Source organism: Cucurbita pepo, chromosome 5, assembly GCF_057944985.1.
Source record: "Cucurbita pepo subsp. pepo isolate OVF chromosome 5, ASM5794498v1, whole genome shotgun sequence".
Taxonomy (NCBI): Eukaryota; Viridiplantae; Streptophyta; class Magnoliopsida; order Cucurbitales; family Cucurbitaceae; genus Cucurbita; species Cucurbita pepo.
In genome coordinates, this window is record NC_141802.1 from 17,078,567 (window position 1) to 17,105,714 (window position 27,148).

Consider the following 27,148-nt stretch of genomic DNA (forward strand, 5'->3'; position numbering starts at 1 on the left):
ATCATGGTCTGGGACAAATCTTGTATAACATTCAGCCATTATCCTCTCGAACAAAGTATAACACGTTGTTAGTTCAGTAAAGGTATACTACGAATCTTTACTATTACTACACTTTTGAAGCTCACAACGGTAATATCCCACGTTAGTTGGAGAGGGGAACGAAGCATCCGTTACAAGGGTGTGGAAACCTCTCCTTAACAGACGCGTTTTAAAACTTTTTTGCTCGAGGGCATGACTTTGATACTAGAAATAGGAACAACGAACCTTCACAATAACGAGCTCTACCACGGATCTTCACTATGACTACACATTCGAGGCTCACGACCTCTTTGTTTGACACCTGACTCACTATGACTAAACCTATGGGGCTCACAGTTTCTTTGTTCGAGGGAATGATTTTGTACTCGAAATAAGGGTAACGAACTTTCACAGTAACGATCTCTACCACAAATCTTCACTATGAATGCACTTTTGAGGCTTACAACTTCTTTGGTTTACACGCGAGTCATTATGACTGCTCTTTAGGAGCTCACAACTTCTTTGTTCGAGGGCATAATGCTGATACCAACTTCTTTATTGCCCTTCGAGTTCTTTCTTGACTTTGTATCGGTCGGCTCATAGGCGTTTTTGAGTCCGTCCAAGCAAATGAAATAAGGTGACGTAGACGTGTTTCGAAACCGAAAAGATGAGAGGAAGCAACATGTGTTGCTACTTGAGAGGAGATATAAGTGAGAAACTTGAACAAAAACATGTGTAGCCACAAATTTTGGTGCTACTTGACAACAAATAAGTGTGAAGTTTAAACAAGAACATCTGCAGCCTTAAATTTTTCAGGAAGGGATGTTCTGTGTCCTGTTCCACACATTTAGTTTGTGATAATAATATCAAAACAAAAATAAAAACAAGGGTCGTTCACATGACTCGAGAACCTGATCAATTTGGACTGTCCAGTTGGGTAGGGTTAGACTTTTTTTTTCGGACTTGGGTTAAGTTCAACTTTTAAGAAACTGAAAAATTTGAGTTGGTTCGCAGGTTTTACATTTTTTGGTCGGGTCAATCCGACCAACCTAAAAATAGGATTACAACTTATAGTAGACCAAGTTCACCGTTAGGTAGATATTGTCCACTTTTGTCTGTTACAATTGGTACTAGAGCCATACATTGGGCAGTGTACCAGCGAGGACGCCGGGTCCCCAAGGGAGAAGATTGTGAGATCCACATTAGTTGGGGAGGGTAACAAAGTATTCCTTCTAAGGATGCGAAAATCTCTCTCTACATACGTATTTTAAAAACCGTGAGGCTGACGACCATGCGTAACGAGCCAAAACGGACAATATATGCTAGTGGTGGGCTTGGACTGTTACAAATGGTATCAGGGCCAGACACTGGGCGGTGTGCCAACGAGGAGGCTGGCCCCCAATGGGGTAGATTTTGAGATCTCAAGTCAGTTGGAGAGAGAAACGAAGCATTCCTTACAAGGGTGTGGAAACCTCTCCCTATCATACGCGTTTTAAAACTATGAGACTGACGACGATACATAACGAGCGGACAATATCTGTTAGTGGCGGGTTTGGGCTGTTACACAACTCAACTCGACCCTACTATACTCACTATACTTTAAAGATCATCGTAAAGATCATGGTAGATAAGTAGAATTTTTTTAACAATTAAAAAAAAAAACCCGACAACCCATCCCGCTCCAACTTGTAAAGAGAGGGTTGGGACGTAAATTCTATTTAAGTTGAAAATGTTGATTTTTCTAATATAAACGATAAAAATAAAATAGGATTAAAATACGAGTTTAGTTCCATACTTTTAAATTTTTAATTTTTATTATTAATAATATTTTCCGTACTAAACGGTGCGTTTGGATCGTCCAACCCATTAAACGGCGTCATCTCCAGTGTTAGTCCCTATGAAACAACAACAAAGTGATTCCAAAGCCATTTCTAGAGAGACAGAGAGGAGAGAGAGATGAGCATTTCGTCGACGGCGGGATATTTGGCTCGGCGAGCCGCCCAGAAGGAGAGGGTTCGGATTCTTTACCGGCGAGCTCTCAAAGATACTCTCAACTGGGCCGTCCATCGTCATCTCTTTTACCGAGATGTATACAATTTTTCTTTTCCTTCTATTTCGTTTTGAGATTTCTTCGATCCTAAACTGATTTGGTCATTTCTTTCTAATCGAGCTTTGATTCAGGCTTCCGATCTTCGGGAGAGATTCGAGGCAAACAAGAACGTGGTGCGTTCTCTATTTGTTCCTTCAATTTTTTTTTTTTTTTTTTTTTTTTTTTTTTGTGCTCTTTTCTGCATTGCGATCTATTTTGAGTTAGTTGACCTAGGGGAGCTGTGGTCTAATTTACTTGCGTTGAGTTTTCTTACGAGCATTTGGCGTTTAAATTGTTTTATGATACTTGATGGAACATTAAAATGTGGTTTGTATTGATATTTTGGATGAGTGCTTATATGGTGCTTTAGTCTCTTTATTCTCTGGGACGAGCATTGTTGATTGATCCTTGAATTTCATCTGTTTACTGTGTTTGGAAAATTGTGTATTTTACAAACGAAATGTTATGATTTGCTGGGAATTGATTAGGATGATCGTCCATATTCAAAGGATTTGTACTTGGAAGTTGTGTAGGATGTCCTTTATTTATTTCAATAACATGTGGGAGTGAAGATTCAGGATATATGTCTTAACCTATTAAGCTATTATCAAGGCAACTGTAGGATGCCCCTTATGTAAGGATTGTATTGTCTCCAATTTGTGTTTCAAATAAGTAAGTCTTCTCCTATACGATTTATATTCCTAAAAAATTGAACAATTGAATAGGTTTTCTTATGTATGCATAGCTTTCTCCTGCTCCATGGATTTAAAGTATAAAAAAAAGAAGTTTGAAATTTGATGTTGGACTGCACTGTGAAACTTATCGGAATTAACTTCTAATTATATGTGTGACCTGCGAGCTTTGAGGGGTTTCAATAAACTCAGAGTAGGACTTAGAGATCCAATTATGTTTTTGGAATTTTGTTTAAATCTGGGATCTTGATTAAGGGAGTGTTCAAGCTCTGAATATGTTGCAAGGGCTACATGTATGGACTGACCAGATTTTAGCTAGCAAGCTATAATTTCAGTTTCTTTTCTATTGATCTATGCTTTTATGGATCCTTCTTTGGGTGAATTTGCAGGAAGATGTTGACACAATAGACAAGCTGATAGCTGATGGGGAAGCTTCCTATAATAAGTGGCGACATCCTGATCCCTATATCGGTAAGTACAATCATAAATGGGTTAGATCATGTGTCAGTTAACAAAAGAAAGCAACTCTCCATGCTGCAAAATTGAATGCTGTTACTGATTATGTAGTATGTTAACAATGGAATTGACTACTGTTAAATTTTTGGTCTTCAACTTTAATCTGCCCCGAGTATGGTTTCTGTTTATTTTAAATACCACTAAAATGTTGTATTTCTTTTCTTCCCTTTTGAATAATAGAAATAGCATTGTGGAAACAATATGAACATAATATTTGTGAGTTTAGTGAAAAAAAGCCTATTATTTTTCTCATCCTAAGAATCAATTTAGTAGGTTGGAATTATAGTAACTAGCCACCACATCTTGGCTTTTCCTTTAGGGGTCGTTTCTTCAGTATCAAATAATCTATGATGCCTGCAACTTTGGATGCTTGATAGTGAAAGATCATGGTTTTCAATATTTATTAAGATGCTTGCAAATAATGAACCCTTGTGTTTATTTTGCAATAACTACTCCATTAGATTGAAAAAAAAAAAAAAAAAATCAACTTTGTTCTGACCATGTCATTGTTACTAGTTTATTGTTATTTATCCAATGTATCAAATTTTTCAATTTACCTTTTTACTTTCTCTTTTAAATCAACTTATTTACATTAATTTAATATTTCAATTAATTTATATTAGTTTTAGATTCTTCTGTGAAATATTATTTTAACAGTTATGTTTGTGTACTTTTTTCATATGAATATAGTTTACTAACATGATGTATAGTTGAATTCCTAGAATTAGTCACTGTAGAATTAGGATTATTATCTCAAAAGTCTAATGAAGGGAAGAGTATGGACTAGATGCCAATTAGACCCAATTAGACCCAATCATATGAATACCCATCCCCTTGACATCCCTGATTACATCAAAGTAACCAGCTCCATATTGGGTTATGAGGATATTTGCTTCATAAAGGATCTTCAGTCCCATATGTGTGTTAACCTCTGCAAAAAGCTTTTGTGAAATATTGTTTTCTTTTTCATAGAGTATCATGGTCTTCAGTGAGTTTGGAACACAAGTCGACAATTCTGGAATATATTTGTAGATGATAATTAGTCAAGTTGCAAACATATTTATCTAATAAGGCTTCCTTCCCCCTTCCAATCTCACAAATGGTTGCCTCCTGTTATTCAACTTTTTATCAGAATTTCATGTCTGTTATTTCAATCTTGCTTTGATGTACTGTATTTGTGCAGCCATTTATCCTTTAATATTTCTTCCTTTTCCTTTATACTGCAGTGCCTTGGGCTCCTGGGGGTTCTAAGTTTACGCGAAACCCAACTCCACCTCCTGGGGTAAGTTTCTTTTAAAATGAAGGTTCACTTATTCTTTTAATTTTTTTTTTCTAAATATTCATTCCTTCTCTTCATTTCTTCACGATGTATTTTATTATTTGCATATATCTAGTTTTTATGCATTACAGAATTATCTAGCATCGTTAACCACCTTATCATTAGGACTATTTAAGAGTGACCATTTTATAGAGGGCATAACAATTATAAGCTCTCTGCATTTGGCTCATTGCTCTAAGCATAGGTCAACTAGCATGAGTCACGTGTCTTCAACCAAGAGGTTAGAAGTTCAATGAAACGTTAAACAAGAAACACAACGTTGTGACACATGTATATTTGTTCCCATGTGACATTGTTTTTTAAAAATATAATGCACTTGTGTAAGTTAGACTCTTTCTGCCCTACACTAGGAGCACTTGAAAATGGAAAAAGAGGACAATAAGAGCACAATAATCTTCTTTGGCTGTTTTATTCTTGTCATGTGCTGATGGCTTGAGATCTCTACTTTGACCCTTGGATTAATTTTTATGTACTGTTAGACTGTAGTATCGAACAGATTCACTGATGCCAGCATCTATGTTTAATGGTACAGATTGAGATAATATATGACTATGGACGGGAAGATCACTGAAATCTTCATTTTCTGGTAACGAATAAAGGTAAGCTTACGTTTAGATGCTGATAGCAACAAAGCCTACTTTCCCCAATCTGAATGCAACTCGAGTTCGGTTGTTATTGGCTTATATTATTGTACATAATTCTGACGAGTTGGTAAATATTGCATGGAAATTATTAAACTGAAAAATTAGAGTCCTTTACCGAGTGAAATTTACAAACTCATTTTACCTGATGTTACTGGAAACAATTTTCAAAAGATGAAAAACAGAGAAAATTAGCCTACTGTTTTGAAGCGCTCTCACTTTTTTCCAAGCAACCATTTAAGTAATACTACAATTAACAATAGTTTTCAGTAATTATATTCACTTAAGTCTTGGATATTTTTTGGTTGGAGTTCTAATATAGAAAGCTATATCTTGACTGGTGCAGGTTTAAATGGTTGGTTGCTTCGTCTGTGTTGATGATGATAAAAGGAGCTCTTTGATGTGTAAACTTTGAATGAACACAAATCATAGTAATTCCTTGTTGATTTGCTTTCTACTTTTTCTTAGATATGCAAATTTGACGTAGAAAAATCACCATTGGAACGGTGAATGATGTTTGCAACTCTTGGTTAATTTAAGCGTTCGTTCATCCTTTGCATGACATGTCTGGAACTATCCCTTGTTCATTGTTGCACTGATAAAACCGGCCTTTCATTTTTGACTTAACGAAACGACTTCGTTATATGTTGGTGAGGGTTTCTTCTGTTCTTGTGGGGTCTTTTTTTTTTCTTTTTTTTTTTCTTTTTTTTTTTTCTTTTTTTTTTCTTTTTTTTTTTTTTTTTTTTTTTCTTTTTTTTTTTTCACTTTTGAAGGATCTTATTTTCACAAGCACTCATCTCTGAAACCAAAAGGAAAAAGGAAACCCACAAGAACAGAAAAATGCTCGTTTGATGCTAAGTCTAAGGTCAAAATGCTTTTACCAAAATAAAATTACTTTTAAAGATGCTCCTTTTATGTAATTTTTACAAAAGTGCTCGAGCGTTAAAACTATACTAAAATATTCGTTATGAAGATGATCAAATTAGAGTATTGTGAGATCATGCATTGATACCTCTTCGTAACTTTAAAACTGTGAGACTGATGATAATGTGCAACGGACCAAAGCGAATAACTGTGAAACTAATGATAATACATAACGGAACAAGGCCAATAATACATAATGAATTTGAACACTTAAATCATTTATGGTTCAATAATACATAATGAATTTGAACACTTAAATCATTTATGGTTCGCTGAACATAATCTTTTGCCATTTTTAAATTAATAATGATTATCCTAAGAAATTCTCTAACATATCTTAAAAGATTCATTATCTAGAAAATTTGCACTTTCTGAAGCCTAGAAAAATGGAATTCCAAGATAAATTCGGATAAATTTTGGTAATTCCAATATTAATTCGTAGCATGGCAGATCCTATCCCTATTCTGTGGACAGAAATACCACATCAATACCAGATTTGATACCAACATTGAGTCAAGTCTACCCTAAAAGAATCGAAATAAGATTTTAAATAAAAGAGAAAGCACATATGACCACCTCAAAGAAGATTTTAAATAGCAACGATTTCTGATTTACGCAATGTACAATTTCTGATAAATAAAAGAACATAACTGTGCATGAAAATCTTACATTTCAACTAAATTCACTTGTAAAACTGTTGCTATCACAAAAGCATAAAGCATAGTAGATGAAACAGGATAAATAGCGTTGATGTCGACAATAGACTCGTGATCTCGCTATCCTCTCAATGAATACTTCTTCCCAGCAAATGGCTGGAACTTCGCCTCTTCTTTCTCTTTGGGCTGCTGCTCTTGCTTACCATCCTTCTCAGTTTCCTGGAACATATCAGCTTTACAGTCAGTTTATCATTTTTATTCAAGTTATTTTGTATGACAAGGAGTATTAACAAAGGAGGGAAGGAACGTGGATAAAATGACACAAAGCAAAAGGCCAAACCTTCTTAGTTTCCTTCGGATTTCGGCTTGCATTTGCTCCGAAGACGAGCTTTCCCTGAGACTGCCTTGTAGCATTTTGAGAGCTAGACCCAGCAGAAGGCTGGCCACTAACGTTTCTGGTATCAATTTGCTTGTCTTTGGATGCTGAAGTTGAAGATAATGATGGCTGTTGCTTAGATGGTTTCCCGTCTAAACGCCTCCCGACTCCAGTGAACGGATTGAATTTGGGTTCAGCTTCTGCAGCGGGTTGCTCGTCTATAAGAAAAAGAATATGCATATGGTCAAATTTCAATCTTGATCACATAGAGAAATTGGCAAAGACAAGCAGAGTTCTATGTTGCTTTGTAAGTTCATAAAGTCACTCCACATAAATAACACATCAGGTCTGACCTTGAACTGGAGCCTTTCCCGTAGGAAGGGAAGCAACTGGCTTTTGAGGTTCTTTGTAGTCCAAAGGGGGCGCAAAGTCCACTTCACAGTCGGTCTCAATTATGCTTATAGCATTTGAAGGCTTCGTTTCAATTATATCAATGTAATATTTCTTGTTGTTATATGCCACCATGATACTGTCCCCAGTTGTCAGGCATGAAAAGTTTCTCAAAGTCGTCTCCAAGCTGACATATGGAACAAGACTGTACGGTTAATCGAATGCTTTACATATATATTTTTTTTCATGAAAATCGAACTTTCATTGAGAAAAAATTAAAAGAATATATGGGCATGTGAAAAAAAGAAAAGGCCATAAAAGGGGCGCCAAGCTACAAAAAGGAGCTTTAATCAAGCAAGAAGACCCATCGAATAGTTACAAAAGACCGACTCCGCATAATAGCACAAGCTACAACCTGCCACACAAACAATCCTTTCTCACGAAAAGGTGAAAAATGAAATACCATGGACAAGTCTACTAGTATCCCCTGGATCAACGAAGCTAAAACCAAACTCCCCAAAGAAACAGCTCCAAACAATACGTGCAAGTGATAATTTCAGAGTATATGAACAAGGTTCTTAGCTGCCCTCTTGAAAATAATACAACAAAATGGCCCTACGAAGAGGGGCACTTTGGTCAAAATTCGATCCAAAGCGTTATCCTTTACATGCCAAACCTGCCTCACAAAAACTTTACCTTCACCTTCCACAAAGATAAGACAAAAGCACTCAACAAGGCAAGACTAACTAAACACACACAAAAATAAAAATAAAAATCTGCACGAAAAGCCTTTGGATGGACAAGGACTCCAAAGGCAAACATCCCCCAATTCAGACTGAACCAAAACTCACTAATCAGGGATAACAAAGCTATAACATTTATTACTTCCCTCTTGATTAACGCATGATAGAAACCAAAGGAGGAAGAAGGGTGGCTTCAGAAGAAAAATGAGATCAAAAGGAATGAAGCCACCAACTGATTCCTCAACGAAGCCTAGTGATATAATTGAGGAAACAAGGAGCTCTATCCTCAACCACTTACTTATCCTGCCAAATCCATTTTAGACAACAGAGCCTTGTTTCTCACCCTTACATTATAATGCCTAAACATCCTAAGTCGAACGACCTAGACACCACCTCCCAACTCACAAGATGTGAGCCTCTCCATTTATCCACCCTTCCCATCATAAGACATCCCTTATTAGCTTTTCCTTACTGACACAAATAGGCACTCTAGAAAGGGACCTGAAATAGGTAGGGACGCCTCTCAGAACAGACTGAATAAGAGTGAGTGAGTCTCCCACCTTTTGAAAAGAAACTCTTTCTCCAAGAAGCTAAACTCTTACGGATCTTATTGTAGACCAGATCCAAGAATGAGGGTCTCCTTCAGGACCAAGAGGGAGACCTAAATTGGAAGAAGGGAAGACACCAACCTCACACCCTATGAAAGACGCCCATCTGCCCAACCTAATAGGGTCAGAGTTAAGGCCCAAGATCTGACACTTGTCTCTGCTTATCCAAAGCCCTAAACTAGCCAAATAAGTTAGGATCTGATTCAGGTTACGGAAAGAATTCACCTCACTGGACAAGAAAAAGGCGTATTATCAAACAGGAGATGAGACAAGGCCATTTTATCCCTCCCAACCTAGAACCCTATTACCCTTCACCCTTTCGAGATGGTCCTACTCAAGATATTCACAACCAAGAGAGGGTCACCTTGTCTGAGATCTCTATCCTTCCCTAGGATTACCATTGACCAAAATGGAATGCCTAACTGTCCTGATGCAGCTACTTCTACTCTCTTTCAAGTTAATTCTTCAAGTTTAGAGAATAAAGAACTACGTTCATCTGGCAAGAACCTAAGCTGCATATTGGTTCTGTTGGGAGGAATGGAATTTTGCTACCTGAGGGTCTATAGGTAGAAGCAACCGATAAATGAAATTTAGCACAAAGACATGCGATTGATACATTAGACAGGTTAAAATCTTGTCAATACTACTATTCAGATTTTTTTTTTGGAAATTTAGAATATATGAAGTCTATTCCCTTAGGATAAGAAACAACCATAAACAACTTGAAAACGTATACACGAGGAGTGAAGGAAGAAGTAATCCAACCCAACCTAGAGATGAAAGGTTAGTACAAGAAAGCTATTCAGTTAACAAAAACCAAATAAGATTAAACTCGATAGATTAAAGTCTTTTCAAAATCCCCACGTACAAAACTCCCACAAAGTGAAAAAGATTACATTAAGGGAAATTATTTAAGGCCCCTCTTCTTCTAAGGCTCCTTGATAGGATAATGAAGAGAATTTTGATTGGGTTTTCATTCACTTTCTAATTTCGTATTATCTATGAAATGGTTTCTTAACTAAAAATAAAAAGGAAAGGACAGAGATATCCATTTCAAATTCTTGAACCAAAACTCTGCGATAGAGTCTCTCATGTCACATTAATATTCACACCAACTAAAATATCCATCAATGCAACCCAATTTTGAATCTCTAACTTTAGGTCAGGTTCCTTCAGAAGATCTACTTCAACACTGAGAATCCCCGATAAAAACCTCCAACATAGAGTTACGATAGGCCAAGGCAATCATATAATCTCAAGAACAAAAAAGCAAAGGGGCAATCCGTAAGCTATCTAACTTCTTAAGTGTGACCATGTTCTGCCTGACCAATCTTGAAAGAAAAACTACAGAGGGAGTGAGCTTGGGTGTCGTTTCCAAGGGACACCAACTGTTGCTGCTCAACCCAGATTGGCTCTCACCATGCTTACGAACAATGATCAACACCAAGTGAGTTTCTAGGAGGAACTCCACAACCAATTAACAAAGAGAGAATTAATCTTCTCATCACGCAGCAAAACAGGGTCTGTCAAACTTTATGGAAGAGGGGCAGTGTCTGCATGCACCAGAAATGCAACAACTCCCCTCTTCACAACTTACAAGTATGGTAGTACCTTCCTATTGAAGGTTTGATCAATCGACGTATCCTTCATAGCTATCGATCTTCCATCTTGACCAAATTTATTTGGAGCGTTCATAGCTACCAATCTTCCACATTGACCAAATTTATTCAAAGCTCTCATAGCTCCCTCATTATGAAAGCTCCGAGTAAATTTGGTCAAGGTGGAACCTTGGTAGATATGAAAGCTCCACAGATTAATCAGACCTCCTAGAATAGAATGGCTCTAATACCATGTTATAAATGTATATTATTTTGCTCACATTTCTTTTTAATTTTCAAAAAGGTGCATGTGCATTTTACAATAAGGAACTGTTAACTAAGTTCTTAGATATTAGGTAACAATACACAAAAATAAATCTAACTAAATCCCTAGATAAAAAGTAATAATACAGAGAAATAAATCTAACTAAATCCCAAGATATTAGATAACAATACAAATATAATTAAGGATTAAGGTCATTCCTTCATCACATCCTAACGAGGAGGAAAATGTAGTATTTCTCCTTAATCCATTAGAATCTAGCCTAGATTTCTTTCATTCTTGAGAGAAAGGACTGACTAAATTTTGAACTACAGAGGCAAGGAGAATCAAGTAGATTTTGGTCCTCTTCAAGAAAAATACTATCCACAGTTCATAATGAGGGTCTTCAAGTTAAAAATTCTTAAATGCCTCAATTCCAAGATTAGAGATGAAGGGGAAAAAATTGAAAAGTTAATAATCAATCTCACATGGCTTTTGGATTGGAAATATCCAAGAAGTCCATTGTATGAGGTTGTAATTTAACATAAGTTCCCTTTGGTAGAGTAACATTCTTCACTTGCACAACGTCTCCCTCCTGTAAAAGCATATTCTCCATCATCTGTAGAGGAAACTAAGCAATCAGGACATGTTCCATGAAAGAAATCACGCTGGACACACAAATAAGCTGAGAAATGCACTTAGTGATTACCCAATAAGGCATATAGATCATTCCCTCTTCAGCAATGAACTCGAGGACACCACAGTGGGAAAGTCGTTCAGTAACATCATTCCGAAGCTCAAACAACATCGGATAATCAATATGTAAAGATGCTGCAGATATTAGTTTAATTTTGGATTACCATTGCACAATACATGGAGAACAAAACATATATAATTAAGAAAAAAAAAGAAAAAAAAAAAAGTCGAAGAACTTGAGTCATAGCCAAAGCAGAAAGTACCAAGGCGATCGAGTGCAGAAGGCGGCATTATGACTGAAATGAAGAGGTAAATATACAATGATACATTAGCAAGAATGGGATGTTTGACCATAGGAAGTAACATAAATCATAAAACTTACTTTTGTCACCAGTTTCAAGTTGTGGCTGCAAAATAGATGAAATAGACAAGGATTAGAATAGAAAAAATTATGTTGAATTTTTAAAAGATATTTCAAAATATAAAATCAAAATTCCATCTCTATATGCCTAAATTCACCAAGCTAAATAACTCAAAAAGTAGTTGGTCAAAATTCGAAAGCACATCCATGACTCAATTAGACCAACATCCTTCTCCTCAAAACTTCATTTTAAGAACATTGTTGATGTGCATAATAAGATGAGGATGTCTCAGTAAATAAAACAATCAGCTAGCTTCACTATTTAGAGACTGAAGAATGATGATGGAACTAACAGCTTTCAGTAACCTTTTGAAAGAAAATTACAGCCTGAACAAGTAAATGACTGAGCTTAAAATAATGTTCAGCAACCTTTTCAATAAAAGATGCAGGATAACACCGATATGTTTGCTCAAATGAAGTCCCATGATATCCATATCCGTCGAAAAACTGCATAACCACAGAAAACAATTGAGCTTACATTATAACGCTGTTGTAAGCTTTAAACATTAAAGAACACAAATTAAAAAAGATCATATGTGTCGACAAGTAGCATAACAGTAATATTCCATGAGTGGACCATAGATTAATGCTCTCACAATAAAAGATCATGCCTATTGCAGTTCTATATTAGGAGTCTTAGAATTAGACTAGCAATTATTTTTTTTAACGAGTAGATTCACATACAATGATGGAAAAGCTGTTACAAAAACCTTCTAAACAAATAGTGCAGATTTGTTTTGCCATTCAAATTTTAAGAGAAGATTAGAAACAATTTTCTGCGTTAAAATTATAAAAGAAAAAAGTTTCTTTGATGAATTTTTTTTTTTTTTTTTTTTTTTTTTGGCAATATATCTTTTTAAACACAATTTAAAAGAAGAAGATGGAAGATAGATAGAAATAGAATCTCTATGTTTTCATACATTTCAACGATCAACCCATACAGCTTTAAAATTAATCTGTAAAAGAAATTTGAGAACATATTTAAACAGCCCACAAATATCAATATAAACCATAAAAAATTATGAGAGTGGGAGTGGAGGGCTTGGCTAAACTATGAGTTAAATAACTTACCATGGTGTAGATCTTTGCAGAGTGTCAAGCCAAAAACTGAACCTACCAATGGCAGTACAAAATAGTTAAAAAAGAGCAGCTCAAGAGAGAAGACAAAACCAATAAGATAAGAGACTCTCCATTTAACGAATACCAAGTAAACAGATAAACAAGTAAATCATAAATACACCAGTTCTGAAACTCATAATTTAATCAAAGTAAGCACAGCCCTCACCGCACACGCACACACAGACACTGAGATCAAACGCTTCATCACATACACAAGCAAGTTCCAAACTATGAGCCATAGATTTAGAGACAAAATGTGGGGAAATTAGCTACATTAGATATCCCGTCTCAATTATTCCTTATCCAACCCTAAAGAAACTACAACCTTTACTCCGATGCAAGCTCAATCTCAGCTAGTTTATCATACTTGAAAAAAACAGGATATTAATCACAAGCACAAAAAAGTGTTCGAATCCTTTTCTCCAATTTCCACGAAAACAAAAAGTAAATAAAGGAATCAAACAAAGCTAATTCGAGAGAATATTTACAGAAAACGAAAATCTGATTCGCAACAGAAGTGAAAATAAATAAAATTTCAAAGAATTTGTTCGGATCGGAAAGTAATCTACACAAGTATAAACAGTGAGAACGGAACTGATCGGAAAAAAGGAATTGGAGTATCGGAATTGAGAGAAAGCTCTGACCGACTTACCAAACTCCGACGAGAGAATTGCAGAAACGTGAGGTCGAAGTGGGCGAGATTTGCGTGCTTATAATTATTTATTATTTCCTCTATATATTATTTTATATATAAAATAAAAAATAAAAAAATAAAAAATAAAAAATCTTTACCTTAGCCTATATCTCCAATTCAAGATAGATTCCCCGCTAAAAATTAGCTGGAATAACCATTTTTAAATATTCACCCGATTTTATTTATTTTTTAATATAATTTTTATTAAAAAAATAAATATAAATTTAATAATATTTCATAAATAAAAATATAATATAATATTCTATCTTTCCGACTTTTAAAATGGTAATTGATATGTTATAATCGAAAAATTATGATATAAAATAAATTTTGAATGTAGATTAATATATCTATAAATATTATATAAATAATACATATATATATATATATATATATATATATATAATTAATTAATTAATTAATTAATTAATAAGCAAGGATTTTTACAAATTTGCAAATTAATTTTAAAAAAATGTGATACATTTTGTTAGGTAAAATCTTGTTAAAATCTTAAACTAATAATTATCTCACATCAATTTTAAATTATAATAAATGAATCTTTAGATTATCTATTATAATTTTATATAAATTTTAAATTTTAATAAATCAATTTAAATTTTATTTTAAAATTATTAATTCATAATTCTTGGGTTTAAAATGACATAAATAGATATTAGTGACTATTTTTTTTAATTAATTTTAACGGAATTAATTTTCTTATTAATTTGATAGGATTTATTTATGTAATTTTGTTAATTTTAATAAAAATCAATTATAAAGATTTTATAAATTACTCTCTCAAAATTTCAATTAAATAAAATATTTTTAACTATTTATTTATAACAAAACACTATAAAACTTAAAAACAAATAAAATTATAAATAATGTTTGATATACAACAAATATTAAAAGAAAACTTAAAAACTAATAATAATTAATAAAAACTCAAGTCGCGTGTCTCAACCTGACACATACCCACACCTCGACCCGATAGCGGCCCGAACCTCCTTTAGCTGCACATGTGACCGATGTGTGATCTCCCCCATTCGCGGCTCAACGTCGACTTGTGTAGTGGTTTGATTGCCTCAGCTTGACGACTCGATTGACTTAGGCAGCTCGATATATAAACTTTATATTGTTTCCTAAGTTTTCGACCCTTTAAAGCCATTTTTTACCTTATTAAGGGCATTTGAGGTAGACACCAGTTTATTCGATATTAGGTAGTTTTAGGACTTGTATTGGAAATAATCATCATATTCAGCTGGACAAAAATGTGAAAAATGTTTTAAGTACGGATTATGGATTGACATGGGTTAAATTAAACGTTGAAGAATATTCTGAACACGGCCAAGGCCAATTAAACAAGTGGCCTTACTGTTGGAGAACAAGAGACCTCATGCATGTATGTCATGTGCATCGGGATACTTTCTCATTATGTTATGTTAGTACAAACGCATCCCTTGATATTTATGTTCATCATGATATCATGCAGATCTTTTCTTTTCTATGACATTCGACGACGTGTACTAGCTCACTTGGTGGGTCATGTTGGTGGGTCACGTGCGCATACGTGGGGCGGCCAAATACCACACATCAACCCCTACCCAGAACCGAAAAGAGCCCAAGATCATGTTATGATTTTAAAGGATAGGTCCCAAATCATGTTTTGTGTGTGATTACATTACTAACTCCCATGCACGGATGATGGTGAACATGGAGTTATAGGGCAAGAGAAAGGACCCTTGACTCGATATCACTTTATAGGTAGTGTTTCCATCCTGTTTCTCGATGCAACGACCCTCATGAAAAACTATTAAAGACAAAGGTAGTAGATTGTCCATCTTCGTTTTGAACAACATCGATAGGGAAGTTAGGCCCATACCGTGTCATAGACCAAGGATTAAAACTTGAATCATTATTCTTTTTCTCCCAACTTGTCATATGTTGTTTTTCTCCTACTCCTAGTTAGTTCTACATCAAAAGATCATCATTTTAGTCGAATCTCTAAATGCCACACATATAAAGCGTATATAGAATTCTATGCATAGGGGAATGGGAATCTACCTCATACTATTCAATTGTAGACCACAACACCAATGTGAGGCTGAAAAAGATTGCGCACCACAACAGCACTTCGTGGACAGCAAACTGATAGCATGCAGGGGTAAAATCCTACATCGACTACGGAGAACGAAACATTATTTATAAGAGTGTAAAAACCTTCCCTAACGGACACGTTTTAAAAACCAAAGCTTGAAGGAAAACCCAAAAGGAAAGCCTCTGCCTGAAGAGGGTGGACATGAGCTAGTGTACCAGCAAGGACCCTAGCAAACACATTTTAAAAATCTTTCGTTCAAAGTAATAGACACTACTAGTGGTGGACTTGAGGTGTTACAAATCCTATCAAAGTAAAAGACACCGAGCAATGTGCACAACGAGGAAGCTGAGCCCCAAAAGGGGTGGAGACGAAATGGTGTGTGCCAACAAGGACGTGGCACCGAAGAGGGTGGATTGGGGAGTCCCACATCAATTAGGTATCAACGCGTTTTAAAAAATGTTGATACCTAAAAGTTAGATCTGAAAAGAAAAACAGCCATTGAGATTCTTAAAAGTGTACACAGTGACATAACCAAGAGAGATTCAAGATCCCGAATTAACAAAAGGGTGGATTCGGGTGCCCCACTCTCTGATCTAAACAAAAATAAAGCCAAAGGAAGAGGAGCTTAGCTGCTGTTGCTGTGCTCTCATAACCCTTTGCAACAAGCCAAAGGACAAAAAAAAAAAAAAAAGTTCTTTTTTTCTTTTTCCGAACTACATCAACGGACCTACGACGACGACAACGACAACAAAAACAGACCAATAGCTTATTTAGGGATGTGGCTAACGACTAAACCTTCAAACATTATTCATCAAGCATAGCAGTAAGTCCACTGCTCGGCATCGCCAGCACCATTGGTGCAGGAAGATGCGCTAGCCAAATAAGGCATGTTGCGGAAGGACATGGCCAAGCTATTGGCAATGCCTCCAACATCATCCTCCTCCTCCTGCCCAAACTCCTCAGCTCGATGCTTGAGGGTCTCAAACATGAGCTCGGGCTCGTGCTGCATCACTCGGAGGATATCCGCACATGATGGCCCAGGCACAGTGCGAGTGACTGCAAAGCTATGTGGTCCATCGCTCTGCATTACCCGAACCACGCTCGGGCTACTAAACAGGTTGTGAACACCACCGAGAGCCTCCTCATAAGCCCCACCTAGAAACATCCCAAGATAGTATCGCCCACCTCCACCTGATAAACTGCTGTTGCCTTCAAGCTCATGCAACGGCAAGCTTGACTCACCATTGATAAACCTATTGATCTTACCGTCACTGTCACAGGTTAGATCGGACAGAATGCCCCTCACTGATGGTCTTTGATCGAGACGATGAATAGGGACAATCGGAAACAGCTGGTCAATACCCCAGAAATCTGGGATAGAGGTGAAAATGGAGAGGTTTACATGGTAAGTTCTTACAGCATCAACCTCTCCAATTGCCTTTGAAACAAGGGCACAAAGCCCATCTACCGCAGCTAGTTCTTCCATTCCCAAGCACCCATCCTTGAATTTATCAACGCAGCATTGCTTCAATTGATCTGCATATAGCAAGCACGCCTCGTACTCACCCATATAAGCTGCAGTCAAAAGGTTCTGATAATCGATACGGGCATCATCGGTTAGTCCATCGACAAGATACTGACGTTCAATTGGGCTCATGGATGGGACCTCATAAGAGCTAGCAGAAACAGCCTCAAATATCAGAACAGAGTGATGAGAGACGATTGCTCGGCCACTTTCACTGCAAATTATCGGGTGCTTAACGGCCCTACGGTCGCATACACAGCGGACTGCATCAACAACGGTAGAGGCATACTCTTCAAGTTCATAAGCAACAGATAACTCAGAATCCCCTGACTTCGACCCATCATAGTCAATACCAAGACCACCTCCAATGTCGATAACTAGCATGTTGGCACCAAGACGAACCAATTCGCAATAGATTTGAGCAGCCTCGCTAATGCCATCGGTGAGTAACGTGGTGGAGGGGATCTGGGAACCGATATGAAAATGGAGCAATTGAAGACAATCAAGCATATCAGCCTGTTTAAGCTTCCTAACCACACGAAGAATTTGTGTGGTCGTAAGACCAAATTTCCCTTTCTCGCCTGATGTAGACCCAAAATGACCAGAATGCTTGGTTCTTAGCTTCGCACGCATGCCGATCACAGGGCGAACGAAGAGCGCTTTACTCAAATCAATAACCAAATCAAGCTCTTCCTCTTGTTCAAGCACAATTACAGTGTTCAAAGCGAGCTTCCTAGCAATAAGAGCCAGAGAAATGTACTCCGCATCCTTGAAACCATTACACACCAAAAAGGCATCTCTATTCCCTTTGCACAAACAGCTCATTGCCAGGAGTATCTCCGGTTTCGATCCAGCCTCGAGACCGAAACGGAAAGGAGAACCGAATCTCACGATGTCTTCAACAACGAACCTGTCCTGGTTGCATTTGACCGGATAAACGCCCTGGTAATGAGACCCATATCCCTGAGATTGAATAGCACAATCAAATGCCGATTGGAGAGACTCCAAACGGTTCTTAAGCACATCAGGAAAGCGCACAATAAGAGGAAGCTGCAAGCCAAGCCCACCAGAGCTAATCGGATCTGAAGCCTTCTTCACAATTTTCAAGAGATCAATCTCCTGATGGGGCAAGGTGGCTGTACCGTAAGGACGAACGGTCATGTTCCCAGAGCCATTGACAGAGAAATAAGGGGCACCCCATCCATCGATCTTGTAAAGGGAGGAAGACAGAGAAGGAGACCAAGAGGGATTTTCAGAAATGGGAGAAGCAGCGGGAGAGGTGAAGATGGTAGTCTCCGGAGGTCCGCCGGAAAATAAGACCGGCGACGGAAGAGAGCTATCCCCAGCAAAAGCGCAGCCAGGAGGAGGAGCTGCAGCAGCTTCCACGCAATAAGCTAGGGCCGGCATCTCTCCGACGACGGATCAAGAAAAGAATAAGAAAATGGAGACGGAAAAATTAAAAAACGAAAAGATTAGTTAGAGAAATTGTTAAGAAAAAGGAATGGTAAATTCAGAGTTCGTCCAAGTGGGGGCTTTAAAACCCGCCGAGGCCGAGGCCCCGGCTACCCCCTCAAAAGAAGCAAAAAAAGTAGCTATTTCCACCGTCAAATCCACCGCGCTCCCCTATACACTTCCAATATCCCACCGCGATCCGCTCAGAAGAAGAATTTGATAACAACAGACACAAAAATCAAGCTACGAATTCAAAACCAAATCAAACATCAAACACCGAAACCGCTCTTCACCATGCAGATCTGGAAATCAAAGAATCCACACCAAAATTCAAACCAGGGATTCAACAAAAGACGAAAAACAAAACAGAAGAGGAAGCAATTGCTTCAACAAACAGATTTTCCGGCAAATTTTCCGGTAAAAAGGCGGAGAAAAAGAAGAACAAACGGAAACCTAACGGGAAGAAATGGAGAGCCCTCGGAGAGACGATAGCATGCGTCTAATAAACGAGGTTAGAATGAGCGAGATTTGCATGAACAACCAAGCGCCTTTTTATAGGAAAATATATCTCGGGTCGGGTCGGACTTAACAATCCTCCATCAACCCGGTAGTTTGTTATGATGACCCGATTTAATTTTCTCGCGGTTTTTAAAAAAGAACGATTAATTATTTTTGCTGTAATTAATAATAATAATTAAAAAAACTGAGATTCTATCGTGGACTAATCAGCGTCGGGTTGCCGCGTGGCCGACTTTCATGCGGGACCCGCCATTGGCAATTACATCTCCCTAGGCTTCGGTTTCAGGGTAACCTTGCTTACGTGGCGATTTTTAAAAATAAAAATATCGCGGTATATTGAAATACGATATTATGAGCAAGAAGATGAAGGTAACCGGAAGTTTCGTGGTGTTAGGATGCTGCTGAGGTGGACCATCTTGATCTTGCCACGTCATTTGAGTCTCTCAAGAGCTCACTCTCATTTGAGTACGGTGTCAGCTCATTTACGTATCTTTCCTTTATTCAAAAATCGTTGATGTCATAAGTCAAGAAGATAATATGAAAAACAAGCTCGATAATAATAAAATTAATTCTAATACGAAGATAATGGGTTGTAACCTTTATGTTGCGACAACCAAAGGACTACTGTCAAACGCTCAACTGGCCCTTCAAAGTTGGTCGTGAGCGTGTTAAGTTCATAATACAGTACGACTGAAACATATCATGGTTCGAATTAAGATAATGAAAGTGAAATTTTAAAATTAGAAAAAAGACAAATAGAATAAATAATAATAATAATAGATATTTTAAAATATATTATGGTTTAAAATAATAATATAATAAAATAAATTTTAAAATATATTATAGACAACCCAACGGTGGGGGACGAAATTTTTTTTAATTTTTTTAAAAAGTTGGAATATATTAATAAAACTTTTTAAAATTTATTATAAAGATATTTTTTAAACCCATTAATAATTATATGTATCCAAAATTAAGAGTAATAATATTTTTTTAAAAATAAAATTAAAATGTTTTAATTAATTTAACTTAAAATAAGCTTAGGCAGACGACTCACAAAATAAATTAATATAACAAAAAAATTAAATTAAAAAAAAAAAAAGCCAAGATATTGGCACGTGGGACCAAGACGTCACTTGGAATTTGGATGGGCTTGATTGGGCCCCACATTTTGACGCCATCTAAAACTACCTTTTAACGGAGGGAGCCAACGACGGCCTTTTCTTTTGTCTTTCCTTGCCCTAGCGTGACGGCCGTTTCCGTCATCTTCCGTTACTAGGGTTTCTCAACCGTTTCGTTCACGTGAGAGGTGGGGCCCACATGCATTTTTTTTAAATAAAAAAATAGGACCTTTTTTTTTCCTCCCTGTTAAATAAGTGTTGAAAATGTGAATCTATTTTTGTTCTTTTTTTTCTACCTAATGATAAAGACAATTTAAAAATAAATAAATAAATAAATATAATACACTTTCCTTTTCCATTACTGAAAATAAGATGAAAAGTCCAAGAAGGCACTCAATTAAATAAATAAATAAAATCAGGGTCTCGACGTCTTTAATAGTATATTTTATTCTCGCTCACATATTTTTTCAGTCGAAATATACTTAACATTAAAGCGTGCACCTTGTTGGTATAGATAATAATTTTTAATTTTATTAATATCTTTAAAGTCGTTCTCGTTTGAATTATAAAATTTTAACAGATCGATAAAAAATTAAGATATTATATGATTGGAGCGAGGTCGAGGAAGAGAAATAAATTTTCCCCATACCATTAATTTTGATTTGAAAATGAAAAATATGATTTAAAAAATTATTGAAATTATTAAGGGGCAAAATTGTACTTATAAAAATATGAAGATTTTGGTCAAAGAGTCAAAGAACGTCACCACTTTGAATCTGAATTTAAACATGTCCTTTGTCGAGCCATTTCGAGCAATTATTATATTTGGTCAATAAAGTTGCCCCCACTCCCCCTCTAATCCTTTAATAAATAAATAAATAAATAAATAATATATATTAAATAATCTCGAGGATAAAAATTAGGTTGTAAAATTATATCGTGTCGTCGAAGCAAAATATTTATAAACGGCTTTGCTTTGGGCTTCTCCAAAAGACCTCATCCCATGAAGTTAGTATTCCTCACTTATAAATTCAGAATCATTTCCTAAATTAGTAGATGTGGGACTTCCATCATTTAACAATCATTAATTCTTCATCCTAATAATATTCAATAAAAATAAATATTAGTTAAATATATTCGATCATTTTTTTTTATTATTTATTTTACTTTTATTGTTATAAAAATCTCGAATTAAATTCTCTAAGAAAATATATTATAATTGGTGAGAAAATAGTTAATGTCTACATATTTAGCCACGTGTCAATATTATGGTTGATTGGTGCACTCGGTTTCATGTTATAAATTTAGTTTATGAATTGTCATGTATGTATTTATGCTGTCTCCCGACTTTAAAAAATGTTTAATAAGTTCTTAAACTTTATAAAAATGTCTAATAATTTAAGGACCTAAAATATTATTATCTAAAAAATTTTAAATTAAATTTGTAATTTAAGAAAAGTTGAGGGACTATTTTGTAAATTTAGGCATAAATATATTTGAAAAAGAAAAGAAAATAATGTAAAATTGATTAAAGAATTGGGTTGATAATGTTGGGGAGAGTACATCTGGACAGGCTTGTCCTGTGTTTTGCAGTAACGGAGGCGTTTCTGGGATGGGTAATTTGGTCTTTTCATATACCCAAAATCACGGGGAGGATACGATAGAGTGACAGGTCGTTGTGGCTCCGCAATGACGTGGCGGCAGTAGATAGGTTTGTGAGGATCCAATGTTATCTCATTTTACGTCAACAGCGATCAAGTGGATTCTGATCTTTTTGTTGAGAAGTGGGTCCCACTCCTATGTGGGCCCTAGATTCTCCGATTTTTTCTCCAGCCGCGTTGTTTGGTCATAGCATTAGCGTGCCCTTGTCTGGATTTACTTCCTTTTATTATTTATTTATTTATTTAGGCTAAATTAACTCTCTCTCTCTCTCTCTCTATATATATTTATATAATTTCCCTAAATAAAAATTATTTAACTTCAATTTTTTTTAAGAGATAGGTCAAGATAGACACGTTTAATTTTAAATTTTTTTTGATCGAGACATCGAAAGAGAATGTGCATCTTATTAGTATAAATAGTAACGTTATGGTCACTCTTGTTTATACGTAATCGATTTATTTATGTTCCCCTTAGTCATATTGCAGTACATGCACTCGAACATTAAGGCCATCATGTAGTGAATTTGGATTCCAATTTCAAAATAAACTAGGTTCGTTTCAGCTAATAAACGATGAAAAATTCAAACCCAACTCAACTTTACTTTTAAAATTATTATAAAGATTAAAAATATTTGACTTTTGTAACCGATATTAGTAATGCATTGTGACTTGTGCACGTTTGATATTTTAATTATTAACTAGTTTTAAATAAATTTAAAAAAATACAACAATTCAGCAACCCAACCCTAAAATAAATGGTTAATTTAATCAATTTAAAATTTCGAATTGATCTAAAAATTTTTTTTTTTTAAATCTAACTCGTGTTTGGTTATGAATTTTAATATATATATATATATATTAATTAATTATATTTGTTTACTTTTGGTGGATTTCCATGGCAATTTCCATTTTGTTGTATTTTTCTGCTAAAGGGAGAGAAGCCGCCGCCGCCGCCGCCGCCGCCATGGTGTTTGAGAGAGAAAATGTAACTTAACCGAAAAAAAAAGAAATAATAATAAAAATATCCTATAAAAATTTCATTTATAGTAAGCAAAATAATAATAATAAATAAATAAAAATAAAAATAAAATGTTTAGTTTAATTCAAACTAATTTTAAGAATTAGTGACGAATAAATGGAGAGAAAATGTATGGATTAGTATTAGTTTAAAACTTAAGTGATATTTTAATTAATATTACCGATATGCATTATCGAGAAAATGTTGCTACGAGAATTTCAAACAAATAAAACATAGCTTATACAGTCGATCACATCAACCAACTAGAATATAGCTCCGTACTTCCCTTCTTTTGAATGAGTCTAGGAAAAGGTTGAACCATACATCTTTTAGGTCTCAGGCCATCTATGTGCCTCGTGTCAAGGTTATGTTTGTCTAAGATGTGTTGTTACTTACATACCAAACACTTTTATTTACTTTCATGTTGTATCGTTTTATTATTCTGTTTATATGACAATTCAACAAAATCATGTCTGGGTCTGCAAAACCTGAATTGCCTAAAACAGGGGACCAAGCCCGATACTTAATTTCAACCACGTTTTCTAAAACTTATATTTTTTTTTGTTGAAACGTGGCTTGAGGTTCAACCATACGTCTAATAAACGTGGCTTGAGGTTCAACCATACGTCTAATTGACCGCAAAGTTCGATTTTTCACACGACTGACTTGTTCGTTTGATTAGAACAAGTGCAACACAATTGCCTAATCTGCTGTCTTGACACCTCACGCGCTAAAATGTATTTTACCCACCTTGAAACGATTTCGCTAGGCCCAAAATGAGATTTTGGGCCTTTTACTTCTTTAGTTGGGTCCAATCTAGCTCTATCTAACCCATGCTTTAGCGCATAGTATAACGGCCCCGATGGAACAACAAGCACCGGTTGTAATTTAGTGGCAGTAGATGGCAAAGTTGCTTTGTTACCTATTCCATTAGGAACCGCAAATTTTTTGGTACATCATATTCATGCATTTACGATTCATGTAATAGTATTGATGCTCCTAAAAGGTGTTCTAATTTCTCGTAGCTCGTGTTTGATACTAGATAAAGCAAATCTTGGTTTTCGTTTCCCTTGCGATGGATCGGAAAGAGGGTACATTCACAAGTTAGGATTTTGTGGCTCAACGCTTTATGACCCAATTCGGGAGTACATGTTTTTGTTTGTTAATTTTTCTAGAGATCTTTTCCTTAGAATGACCCATAAACTCATTGCGACCATGTTTCGACTCTTCTAGGCTTAAAAACAACATCTGGGTAATCGAGGACTAGCATACCCAAACCACCATCCGTTCGGGTGGTAGTATACCCAAACAACCGTCTAACTATACAACATTTAGAGTAATAAACAATAACAACAAACAAATAAGAACATCCGTCTGACTATACAATTCACTCCCTTTGGAAGCCAGCATCCTCGCTGGCACACTACTCAGTATCTAGCTCTGATACCAACTATAACAGCCCACCGTTAGCAGATATTGTCCATTTTAGCCCGTTACATATCGTCATCAGTCTCACAGTTTTAAAACACATCCATTAGGGAGAGGTTTCCACACCCTTATATAAGGAATGATTCGTTCTCCTCTCCAACCAACATGGGATCTCACAACACACCATCTATTCGGGTCGTAGCATACCCAAACCACCGTCTGACTATACAACATTGAGAGTTATAAACAATATCAACAAACGAATAAGAGAAGCCGTCAGACTATACAATATTCAGAGAAACAAATAACAAGAACAACAACCGTCTGACTATACAACATTTCGAGTAAAAAAATAATGCAAAATTGACATAAGAAACCATTTAGCAGAGCCCATTAATCACCACATAACTTAGAACACTCTAAATCATGCATTCTTCCAATCACAAATCACTTCTATAACTCTCGAACTGTGAAGGATATAAGAGAAACAAAGACAAAAACAAGATGAATCAAGTTTAAAGTAAAAATATCAGATCAAACGCCCCCAACCTTCTCCACTTTGAGATGATTTTCAAGATTTTGATGTCTATTAGCTTGAACCCATCCTCCATCAATGGATTCCAAGCTTCCATTCAAGCCATCATCAACAAAATCTCCAACCCTTTTTACTTTGATCTCTCTTGGCTCAACTGGGTAGTTCCCTGAAAAGCAAGCATAGCAAAAGTTTGAAGAATCATTGCCTAAAAGCTTCGTTAAGCTATCAAATGGCAGAAAAGCAAGTGAATCACAGCCTATAAACTCTCTTATTTCATCAACACTCATCCTGTTTGATATCAGTTCTTCAGCACTTGGGGTATCAACTCCATAATAACATGACCCTATAATTGGAGGGCTAGCTATCCTCATATGCACTTCTTTAGCCCCTGCTTCCTTTAACAGCCTCACAATCTTTGAAGATGTGGTGCCTCTAACAATCGAGTCATCCACGACCACAACTCTCTTCCCTTCCAACACTGCTCGAACCGGTGACAACTTTAGCTTTACGCCGAAGTCGCGAATCCTTTGCGATGGCTCTATGAATGTCCTCCCAACGTAATGTGACCTTATGAGCCCTTGTTGGAAAGCAACACCAGCTTTGGCTGCATAGCCAAGAGCAGCTACTACTCCTGAATCTGGTACGGCTATCACGACATCACAATCGACAGGGGCTTCGGTTGCAAGTATCTCGCCGAATGCTCGGCGGGATTCGTAGACAGAACGCCCGAAAACAACTGAGTTCGGTAGAGCAAAGTATATGTGTTCAAATATGCATGATTTTGGCTGTGGATGAGCCATTAAACAAAGGGATTGAATCCCATTTTTATCAACTACCAAAACTTCACCAGGAAACACTTCTCTATCGTATGTGGCTTCAATTAAATCTAGAGCACAAGTTTCAGAAGCAAACACAACAGAGCCATTACTTCTCCTACCCATAACTAAAGGCCTAAATCCATAAGGATCACGAACAGCTACCAATTTATCTTCAGTAATAAACACCATTGAATAAGCTCCTTCAAGCTGTTCACAAGCATCCACAATTCTCAATAAGAAGGGCCTTTGTTTAGAAATTGCAATAAGGTGAAGAACAACTTCAGTATCAGAACTAGTATTGAAAATTGAACCAGAATCTTCAAGTTTAGCTCTAAGAGAACCATAATTAACCAAATTACCATTATGAGCAACCCCAACAGAGCCGAATCGATATCCAGCAACGAAGGGCTGGACATTCTTAAGCATGGAAGCTCCAGCCGTGGAGTAACGAACATGGCCAATAGCAGAATCGCCAGGTAATTGATCGAGTTTGGTTTGATTGAAAACCTCAGAGACAAGGCCAACGCCGGTAACGGATTGAAGGACGTCGTCGTTGACGGAGACGATACCGGCGCCTTCTTGGCCGCGATGTTGGAGAGCGTGGAGGGCTAAATAGCAGAGGCGAGAGGCTTCGTGGTCGCCGTAGATTCCGACCACGCCGCACTCCTCACGCGGCTTGTCGTCGGAATCGTCATCGGAGAAGAAGTGGGAGATGGGGGATTTGGCAGCGGCGGCGGCGGCGGTTGCGACGAGGAGGGGTTTGGGAAGGGAATGGGAATGGAATGAGTGGGATTTCGGAAGAGATTTCGAGGAGAGGGAAAGAGGGGTTGGAAGGAAATGAGTGGAATGAGAGAGAGAGGGAGAGGGAGAGGAAGAGAGAGAAGGGAGGTTGAGCGCGGCGGCCGCCATGGGAGGAGGTGGAGAGGGATAAGAAACAGAGGAGGAAGACGGTGGCGTATGTGGAGGAGTCCGTTTGTTTCTATTTAGGTTTTTCGGGCTTTCAAAAACTCATACTTCCAATTTTGGTGATTGGAACCTTTCAATTTATTATTATTTTTAGTTCAATAGATCTATTTCAATTTCAAATCCAACTAATTTTTCAAAATTTGAGAGTGTTCGTATGCCCCGAGAATCTAACCAATTTAGAACCCAGCCTACATAATCCAACTTGGGTCAGGTTAATTTTTTTCG

The 27,148-nt window shown here is 36.5% G+C and overlaps 4 protein-coding genes across 4 annotated transcripts; 1 reads left to right on the forward strand and 3 right to left on the reverse strand.

Annotated features, from left to right (window-relative positions):
• Positions 1 to 1,916: 1,916 nt before the first annotated feature.
• LOC111794389 (NADH dehydrogenase [ubiquinone] 1 beta subcomplex subunit 9) lies at positions 1,917 to 5,859 on the forward strand. The gene is made up of 6 exons (XM_023676360.2): positions 1,917 to 2,106; positions 2,200 to 2,241; positions 3,189 to 3,270; positions 4,542 to 4,597; positions 5,187 to 5,253; positions 5,642 to 5,859. Exons 1-5 carry the CDS (start codon positions 1,975 to 1,977, stop codon positions 5,223 to 5,225), a joined length of 351 nt encoding a protein of 116 aa, XP_023532128.1. The 5' UTR covers positions 1,917 to 1,974; the 3' UTR covers positions 5,226 to 5,253; positions 5,642 to 5,859.
• A 929-nt stretch (positions 5,860 to 6,788) lies between these two features.
• LOC111795514 (ubiquitin fusion degradation protein 1 B) lies at positions 6,789 to 12,422 on the reverse strand. The gene is made up of 8 exons (XM_023677990.2): positions 12,339 to 12,422; positions 11,931 to 11,955; positions 11,812 to 11,844; positions 11,562 to 11,683; positions 11,341 to 11,471; positions 7,605 to 7,828; positions 7,216 to 7,469; positions 6,789 to 7,094 (listed from the first exon to the last, which is right to left on the reverse strand). Exons 1-8 carry the CDS (start codon positions 12,420 to 12,422, stop codon positions 6,996 to 6,998), a joined length of 972 nt encoding a protein of 323 aa, XP_023533758.2. The 3' UTR covers positions 6,789 to 6,995.
• Positions 12,423 to 16,360: 3,938 nt separating this feature from the next.
• ADC2 (arginine decarboxylase 2) lies at positions 16,361 to 19,390 on the reverse strand. Its single transcript, XM_023677144.2, has one exon. It carries the CDS (start codon positions 18,810 to 18,812, stop codon positions 16,692 to 16,694), a length of 2,121 nt encoding a protein of 706 aa, XP_023532912.2. The 5' UTR covers positions 18,813 to 19,390; the 3' UTR covers positions 16,361 to 16,691.
• A 5,478-nt stretch (positions 19,391 to 24,868) lies between these two features.
• LOC111794561 (amidophosphoribosyltransferase, chloroplastic) lies at positions 24,869 to 26,986 on the reverse strand. Its single transcript, XM_023676594.2, has one exon. The coding sequence runs from the start codon at positions 26,864 to 26,866 to the stop codon at positions 25,139 to 25,141; it is 1,728 nt and encodes a 575-aa protein (XP_023532362.2). The 5' UTR covers positions 26,867 to 26,986; the 3' UTR covers positions 24,869 to 25,138.
• Between the last annotated feature and the right edge of the window lie 162 nt (positions 26,987 to 27,148).

Coding starts and splice junctions, on each gene's coding strand:
- LOC111794389 (XM_023676360.2), top strand. CDS start 1,975: ATGAGCATTTCGTCGACGGCGGGATATTTGGCTCGGCGAGCCGCCCAG. Junction 3,271..4,541: donor ACATCCTGATCCCTATATCG/GTAAGTACAATC, acceptor TTTATACTGCAG/TGCCTTGGGCTCCTGGGGGT. Junction 4,598..5,186: donor ACCCAACTCCACCTCCTGGG/GTAAGTTTCTTT, acceptor TTAATGGTACAG/ATTGAGATAATATATGACTA.
- LOC111795514 (XM_023677990.2), bottom strand. CDS start 12,422: ATGCAGTTTTTCGACGGATATGGATATCATGGGACTTCATTTGAGCAA. Junction 7,470..7,604: donor GGGAAAGGCTCCAGTTCAAG/GTCAGACCTGAT, acceptor TTTTTCTTATAG/ACGAGCAACCCGCTGCAGAA. Junction 7,095..7,215: donor ATCCGAAGGAAACTAAGAAG/GTTTGGCCTTTT, acceptor GATATGTTCCAG/GAAACTGAGAAGGATGGTAA.
- ADC2 (XM_023677144.2), bottom strand. CDS start 18,812: ATGCCGGCCCTAGCTTATTGCGTGGAAGCTGCTGCAGCTCCTCCTCCT.
- LOC111794561 (XM_023676594.2), bottom strand. CDS start 26,866: ATGGCGGCCGCCGCGCTCAACCTCCCTTCTCTCTCTTCCTCTCCCTCT.